Consider the following 8,509-nt stretch of genomic DNA (forward strand, 5'->3'; position numbering starts at 1 on the left):
GGTGTTAGAGTGGCGTTGGAGACGGTTATGGAACTTCAGAGCGCGGTAAGTCTCTTTTCTAACCTTGTAAGAGGGAATTAACCCCATAGGTGAACTAAATTATTGTGTGCTTCTATTTGTGGGGGCTACATACGCAAGAAGTGACGAAAGTTCGTACGTAGTTACTAGATATGCCTATGTCTGAGTAGTTTTAGGCTCGCATCATGCCTTATTAATATTGTTATTGATTTATATTTATTTCTTGCCTTGAGAGGGAGCGAGATTGAGTTTGCTTATAAATTGTTTTGAAAGGAGTGAAATTGAAGAATATAAGATTTAAAAGGTTTCATTTGAACTTCGTAATTTTGAAAGGAATTGAGTATTATAATAGCTTAAGAAATCTATGTGTAACCGCGTCACATGTATGTTTCGCGAGCGGGGTAACTTTCTTAAAATGATACAAGCTGAATTTCCCTTATTTTGAAAAGAATCAAGAAAGAGATATGATTTTAATGTTAAATCTATATTTGACCGCGTCGCACGTATGATTTGCGAGCGGGGTATTTTCTTCTACCACTCTTATGGGATAGGGCCACTCGCCTCGGCAGGATTTATGTACCACACTCTCATGGGAGCGGGCAGTTCGCATCGACAGGTTAATAGATGCATCTATGGTTCGCGTCATTCGACCCTCGGCAGTGCACAGTTTACTTTTATGTTGGATCGGGCCGTAAGCCTTGGCATTCTCTCTCTCTCTCTCTCTATATATATATATATATATTATGCTCATGGAATCGTGCGTAACATTTGGCTAGAAGCCAGTGTATTTGAGGGTTTTTCCTTGATTTGAATTGTGACAACATCTTGATGATATCCACTATACCTATATATATATATATATATATATATATATATATATGCTCCGGTTAAGGAGGGAACTTGCTAGTTGAGAGCTTGAGTAAAATTCTAAAGAGGGGAATTGCACCACGTATTTTATACATGTTTATTTCATATATTTACTCTATTTCATATTTATTCACTTTTTTACTGTATTTGATATTATTGGACCACTAGTAAGTATCGAAGTCGACCTCTCGTCACTACTTCTTTGAAGTTAGACTGGATACTTACTGGGTACGTATTGTTTTCGTACTCATACTACACTTGTTGTGCATTTTTGTTGCACAGACTTTGGAATTGAAGAAAACATTATGATTTCAAAAACATAAAAAGAGAATTTAATTAACTATTTAGTGTTGGCTAGCCTGACAGTGGTGCCCGGCGCCATCACGACCCTTAATGGATTTTGGGTTGTGACATTAAGTTCTCAATTAAAAATCGATTATTTTAATATGAAATAAATTCTTGTACTTAGGAAAAGAAAATTATCAATCAAACTAGAATGTAAAAGCAAAGAATTAGACTGTTAAAATATCAAAGAACTAGACTAAAAATACAAACGATTAATATGTACCATAAACTATTATAAACTTTATATAAAACTCTATATATATAGAGGTGTAATAATAAATTTAAATAGCTATTTCTATAGTCGGTTTTTTCGGTAATTTTTTGATTAAAATCAAAACAAAAACAAATTTAATCGGTTTTTAAAATTCAAAACCAAACCTAAAAAGTATCGATTTTTTTTGTCGGTTTGGTTTGGTTTTCAGTTTAGTTTAGATTTTCGGATTTTTATGAACACCTCTATGCTTGACTACCACTTCTTACTTTTTTTTGGTTTCAAAAAAGTTTCTTTAATTTGTCTATAGTAAGTCGATAACATAAATAAAAATAAAAAACTATCATCATTATATTAAAGAATAAAAATAAGAGATAAAAATTGTAAAGGGTAAAATAGGCATTTTAAGAAGTTACCTTTGATATGAGGAGCAGAATGAAAATTGTTCAAAATTGGAGGATGAATTTGATTTTTAAAGCAAACTTGGGGGATGTAAATGATTTTCACCCATTCATTTGATCATATTCCTTGGTGGGGGTATTTCTCAGAGACGCTGACTACGTATAAATCTTTTAAAACACATTTAACATGTTGTGGCTGTAGTTTAGTGGTGAGAATTCCACGTTGTGGCCGTGGAGACCTGGGCTCGAATCCCAGCAGCCACATTTTAACATTCTTTTTTCCACATAATCATTTGTATTCTCACAGTCCTAAACGACGCCGTTAAGCAACTACCAGCACACACATCACATGTCACAAGCTAAATTGTGCCTCTTCGAAGCCACTTAGCAGAGGAGCTCGAAGGACGGGAATCGGAGATCGTCGCCATTGCCTTCTGAAGAAATTTTCTGCTTCTTATTAGTGTAATTTCTCAAAATTTCACCTTCCCTTCATTATAAATTCGGACCATTTCTTCTTAATTCAATCTCTTATTTGGCGATCTGCTCCATAATTTTGCTAATAACTGAACCTGATTTCTTTGTTCTGTTGTTCTTTTATTTATTTTTTCTCTAGTTTCCTATGTCATTTTTTCGTGTTGTTTAAATTTACGTAATTTTGATAGGCAACTGTTGTCTCCATTAATTGCTTGATCTGCTGTTTACTGCAGTTTGGCCTGTTATATTAGAACTAGTTTTAAAAGCTTATGCCTTAAAGTAACTCCAAAATCGAGAAGGAATGTTCTTAGCCAACTCAGTATTGATTCCTAAGATTGTACTCTCTTGGACAACTTCCCCTCGTGTGATTTTAGGTGTATCTCGTTCCCTTTTAGCACTTGTAATCACCATAATATTGCATCTATTGGCTGGTACATTTGAAGGTCTACGTAGAATGTGTTCAAATAAGCTCAAGCAGGGGCGGATCCAATGTAAAGGTACCGGGTTCATCTGAACCCAATATTTTCAATACGGAATATAAACTTATATGTAAAAATACACCAAAACTGAAACAAATAGTAGATGTGAACCCATAACTTTAGAAATATAATTTGTTATATGCTAAGAGCCTTAAAGGTTGAACCCTTAGAATTTAAATCCTGAATCCACCTCCTGCTCAAGTAACCTTCTCTCAGTTCTTATCATGTATGCTTCTTGTAGCCTTTATCTAATGTGATTATTTCTAATCTTGTCCAATCTTATATGATCAGACATCCATTTTGACAGTCAACAACAACAACCCAGTAAAATTCCACAAGTGGGGTCTGGGGAGGGTGGAGTGTTTGCAGACTTTACCCCTATCCATTTTGACAGTCATCTTGTGGATATGTTGGGGTTTAGAGCTCAATATTCAATCCTTTATAACATTAGTAGTCTGAATCTCACAACCATTGTGTAAAACATTTCCTTTCACTTTGTTCAGCATCTTCATATTGCTTTGCACTCCTCTAGAATTCTTCCTTATTAACCTATTTCAATTCTATGTTCTATTTCCTCTATTATGCCGTTAGACTATAATACTGAGCTATGAATTGCCTGAATATAAGCAACACAGTCTCATCCAATCGTGAAAATGACTGAGTCAGTTTTTATTCAACATATTTGTCAAACAAATATGTGATGTTACATGTCAAGACACAGATCTTTGGTGCATTTGTACATGTCTTATCATGTAACTTCTCTTGTTAACTATATTACCATTTACTTTCATTATTCCGCATATTATAAAGCTTGTTTTATGAAATTTTAAAATTTAACGTAGTTTGCAATGTGTTCTGGATGAATCTTTATTTTTACCTAATCGAAAACTTATCATATAGGCCACCTGACCTAAATAATTGAACTTGTCATTGAGATAAAAACGTTGAGACCAGTCACTGCTTGCATCTTAATCCTTAAATGGGTATCCGACATTCATGGCTGTACTTAAAGATTTGAGGCTTGCAGTGGCTGAGAACTTGTCAGAATGCTAAGGTCGAAAAGAGTAGTCTAAGGATAAATAAACTTAACAACACGTTTTTTTACGGTTATGTTGGATAAACATCATCATATGCATGCTTATTTCTTTTCCTTTTTCTTTCTGGTGTTTAAGGTATTATTATCCTGTTTATTCAGAAATAGAAAATGGAACATGAGTCATCTTGGGTTAGTTGACTTATCATTGGGATAAAACTTCGAGACCTGTCACCGCTTGCATCATAGTCGTTAAATAGGTATCATTCGGAATTCATGACGGCACTCAAAAATTCGAATGTTAGGCTTGCAGTTGTTCAGAACTTTAGAAGGCTAAGCCGTTAAGGTCAAGAACAGTAGTCTAAAGAAAAAGAAACTTAGCAACACAGTTTTTACTGTTGTGCGGTATAAACATCAGTAGAAATGCAGTATGACATGAGTAGACTGTCTTGTTGTCTGGTGTGTATGCATGCTTTCTTTTTCTTTTTCTTTTTCGTTTCTTTTTGGTGTTTAAAGGATTATTGTCCGTGCATTCAGGTACAAAATTGGAACATGAGTCATCTTATGTTAAGTGAGGTCTCAAATGTTGGTTAATTTTCGCATATATTGTTACAGATGATGGACGACCAGGACCTGGGATTCTTCGCCAACTTTCTTGGTATCTTTATATTTGTGCTAGTGGTTGCTTACCATTATGTGATGGCAGACCCAAAATATGAAGGCAATTGAAAGTTCATAGATCTGCTCATTCACTGATAGTAATGATCAGTTATTCTATATATAAGATTAATGAATTTTGATGAGCCAAAAACATTTTCTTCCGAACATGAAGTTGTATTTGGCAGCAGGGCGCATAGATAACTTGGCTAAGACTATTATTGATCATGCAATGAGTAAGGGAATCAGAGTTCTTCTTTGTCTTGCTTTCAGAAAATATTCTGGAGTTTTTTGTAAGTCTACCTCTTTTTCTTTTCTTTTGAGGATGTTTTAGATTAGTTTTGGGTCTACTTCTACTTTCTGAGAACTTAAACTTTAGAAGTTGTTTCTTTTAGGGGGAAAACATATAAAAAGGTGGCTTTGTTCTGCATAATCTTCTAAGTTGAGGCAATATAGAGTTAGGGTGATGTATTTCCTTTGTTCAGATTTGCGAGTTTGTTTTAGCTTTGACATGATTGAACATAGAGAAGAAAATATAGTTTTTAGGCTCAAACTAAGGTGTTTTTCTTATATCTGCTGTGATTTGGTTGAGAAAATTACTGTTACTAATATTAATTTTGTTGGAATATTATGGAGAAGGGTAGAGGGATGGACACATTATTCATTAAGTTTTGAACTGTCACTAGCCTCTAGGATTTCTCGGTTATCAAAATAAAGAATAGATGAATAATGTGGGAATGTTATTGCAAAATTTCATTAATGAAAAGGGTTGCCTAATGGATCTTCCCAGTTCACCAATTCTTTTATACCCTCCTCTATATCTTTTACTTCGCTCATCAAACATCTCACACAAAATCCTATAGAACACAAACAAAGAACCGTTTTTCTTGTAAGCTCTTCATTGCCTTAATTACTGTTACTAATATTAATATTAATTTTGTTGGAATATTATGGAGAAGGGTAGAGGGATGGAAACATTATTCATTAAGTTTTGAACTGTCACTAGCCTCGAGGATTTCTCGGTTATCAAAATAAAGAATAGATGAATAATGTGGGAATGTTATTGCAAAATTTCATTAATGAAAAGGGTTGCCTAATGGATCTTCCCAGTTCACCAATTCTTTTATACCCTCCTCTATATCTTTTACTTCGCTCATCAAACATCTCACACAAAATCCTATAGAACACAAACAAAGAACCGTTTTTCTTGTAAGCTCTTCATTGCCTTAAGTGTACGTTGTCTTATCAGCAACCTCCTTTGAGTGTTCAAGACAATAACTTTGTTTTCTATTCCTTATCAATCATAGAAGAAGTTGTATACTCGCGTTGTGACTTTCCCTCCTCAAGGTCATAACAGATCTGCTCTTCTGGCTGATCTTGGGAAGCTCTTAACAGTCTGATTGAAATGGTTTTCCTGATACAGATCATTGAAGAGCTTAGAGCTTCCTTGAGAATCTCTATGTCCTTGTTTATCTGTTCTTGAATATCCTTTCTATCATCATCACAGCTATGTAATGTTTGTGAGAGGGATTCTATACTGTTGGCCATGAAATACAGTAGGTACATGACGTTTGATAGAGATTTATTGAGGTTTTGGTAGCATGAAGCAGGAAAAGGCGTAAACCAAAAACTAGGTTCCACCTCTGCATCTACTAGGAACTTTTGCAAGTCCTCTAGAGAATTCAGATGCCTTTGCTTCTCTATAAAGTCATTCTGCCCTGAATCCAGGACAATTTGTTTAGTGCAATCTTGTAGTGTTTCCAAACACATATAAAGATGATTTTTTGCGAGAGTAGCTGCTCTTGTAGGTTGAAAAACAAGCTCGATAATAACAAAACATGATAGTCCAATTAAGGCCTCGGTGAGTCTAGCGATGGCAAATTCACTTGGGGGACCATAAGCCTTTCTGCCCAAAATCAGTAATGCTCCCATGACTGCTGCATCTCCTCCTGCTGTAGAGTACATCTTACTGTGCCTCAGAATTGAGGTAAATATAATCCAATGGATCAGAGCTATGAACCTTAGTTTTGCAAAATTTTGGAAAATAGTGCAGCCTAGTACCCAATAGACTGATCCTAGAGCTGTTCCTTGTGCTCGAGCATTTGCAACTGTAAAAATTGCTATTTTTCCTGTTTCAAAGCTGATTGCTAAGGTAAGGCCTGACCAGTATCCATTTTCTCTATTAAATAGTAGACCAAGTAGCACAGCAAGACCTAAAGAAATTGAACACTTGCACGCAAATACCAGTCTTTTGTTCATTGCCTTAATCCAATTGTTATAGACTTGTTTGGAGCTAGCTCTGTCACTTCCCTGTGAAACTTTGGATCCTTTAGTTATAGGTTTAGTCATGGTAAAATTATTTATGCACATTTTGATACAAGATAAGAAGAAAAGTGCTGGTTGATCTAGGTTTGTCGGGAAAATTGGCTCAGGGAACAAACTAGAAAACTCATTCTCAAACTCTTCTTCTGTTTCCGGAGCTACCATTGAATGGGATGGCAAAAAGCACCTAGCTTGCTCCAATTTTAGACCAAGCAGCTGTAGCACACGATGTGAGGCGCTTATCAGCTCTTCATCTATCCTTCTAGTTAGAAAACAGGGACAAGAAGTTAAAGCCATTTCTATTACCTTCATTGGACTTTCTATGTCATGCAAACCATGTCCTGGATCTGTGAAGCAGGGACTTAAGAATCTTAGCCAAGGTTTCTCCCACTGCAAACTTTCCTGTTCAAATGAAAGTGGGTGTTTAGGTAATTGAACAAACATTGAAGTGGCTAACATTCACTCAACCAAATATTATATTTTGAGGGGTTTATAGTAGTGAACATTTTACACTATCGGTGTATTTCAACTGTTATAGTGGGTTATCTACTTTATTTTCCGGGTTATAGATCATGTTTGTGATAAGTAGTTGTATGTAACTTAACCATATTGTGTAAAAATATTATGCAGTGTTAGTTCACAGAAACTAAACTCTTTTTTGAGTACCATAATCTTACCTCCAAGAGTTTGATACTCTCAAGAATCTTGGATCCTGTTTGAGAGATGGGTTTGGCTTGAGATACTAGCTCCATAGCTATCAGTTCATCTCAACTATGGACGGCTTTGAGATAGAGATTTATTCTCTCTGAAGCATTTTCAGCATACATACAGTATAGTTTCCTCAGCTGTTAGCAATACATGATATTAGCAATTGAATCTTTGTTTTCTCTGATTGCTATAAAAAACGCATCTTTATTGAAACTGTCTCATGATACAACAAACAAATTTAGTCGTTTAAATACCAGATTATTAGTTGCATCACGGTCAGAGGCTAAAATAAGGGCAGAGCTTATGGTCTAGGGCACTAGAGTAACTTCAGAAATTCCTAATGAGAAGAAAGATGTCAAGCTCGAAAGTAAAGAAAATTATTACAGGATTTAACTTATATGTGTCGACAATGTAAAGAATTTTAAACAATCAGTTTAATATAATTTAATTTCATGTCATAGCAGTTTCTACTTTTTATGGATTGTTAGTTGTAGTTATCTTCTAGGTGATTTGATAGTGTTAATGTTTTTTCACTTAAAATTATTAAAATATTCTAAATTAAACTGAAAAGAAAAAAATTGCATCCTTTAAGATTCGACAAAAGCAGGGGATAAGTCCAAGTTTGTAAGAAGATGTGTTTTAAATTTAACTTCTATATACTGGAAGAGTTTTATACATTATCGGGATTCAGGTCATTTAAATACATTTATGTTTATGATTATTGTTACATAGCCAGTGGATATAAGTTAAAGCTAGGTTAAAGTACCCGTGCTATTATAGAATCTTTCAAGAAGCCTTTATTTTATTAACGTGAATACGACTCCATATTTGCATTATTTGATTGAATTCATGTACTTTCATCTAAGATGTATAGCATGATTACCTCAAAATAAGCTAGCCAGGGGAAAGGCAGCAACAAAGCCAGGACAGAAGCCACAGCTCCAAGAGCAGTACTAGATGCAACTCGAAGAGGGTGCATGACTATATTGACATG

The 8,509-nt window shown here is 34.9% G+C and overlaps 1 protein-coding gene, 1 long non-coding RNA gene and 1 other non-coding gene across 3 annotated transcripts; 2 read left to right on the plus strand and 1 right to left on the minus strand.

Moving 5' to 3' along the window:
* Nucleotides 1-2,034: 2,034 nt before the first annotated feature.
* Nucleotides 2,035-2,106, plus strand: TRNAH-GUG (transfer RNA histidin (anticodon GUG)). Its single transcript has one exon. It is a non-coding gene; the product is annotated as a tRNA-His (tRNA).
* Nucleotides 2,107-2,166: 60 nt separating this feature from the next.
* On the plus strand, nucleotides 2,167-4,918 carry LOC104218040 (uncharacterized). The gene is made up of 2 exons (XR_011404485.1): nucleotides 2,167-2,304; nucleotides 4,444-4,918. It is a non-coding gene; the product is annotated as an uncharacterized lncRNA (long non-coding RNA).
* Nucleotides 4,919-5,772: 854 nt separating this feature from the next.
* On the minus strand, nucleotides 5,773-7,559 carry LOC104218043 (uncharacterized). The gene is made up of 2 exons (XM_070164466.1): nucleotides 7,485-7,559; nucleotides 5,773-7,209 (listed from the first exon to the last, which is right to left on the minus strand). The coding sequence occupies exons 1-2, from the start codon at nucleotides 7,557-7,559 to the stop codon at nucleotides 5,773-5,775; spliced, it is 1,512 nt and encodes a 503-aa protein (XP_070020567.1).
* Nucleotides 7,560-8,509: the final 950 nt, after the last annotated feature.

The sequence above is a fragment of the Nicotiana sylvestris genome, chromosome 12 (genome assembly GCF_000393655.2).
Source record: "Nicotiana sylvestris chromosome 12, ASM39365v2, whole genome shotgun sequence".
Lineage (NCBI taxonomy): Eukaryota > Viridiplantae > Streptophyta > Magnoliopsida > Solanales > Solanaceae > Nicotiana > Nicotiana sylvestris.

What these genes read in the sequence shown, in the direction of transcription:
- LOC104218043 (XM_070164466.1), bottom strand. Translation starts at nt 7,559, where the DNA reads ATGGAGCTAGTATCTCAAGCCAAACCCATCTCTCAAACAGGATCCAAG. An exon ending in AGAGTATCAAACTCTTGGAG is followed by an intron (nt 7,210 to 7,484) that starts GTAAGATTATGG and finishes TCATTTGAACAG; the next exon opens with GAAAGTTTGCAGTGGGAGAA.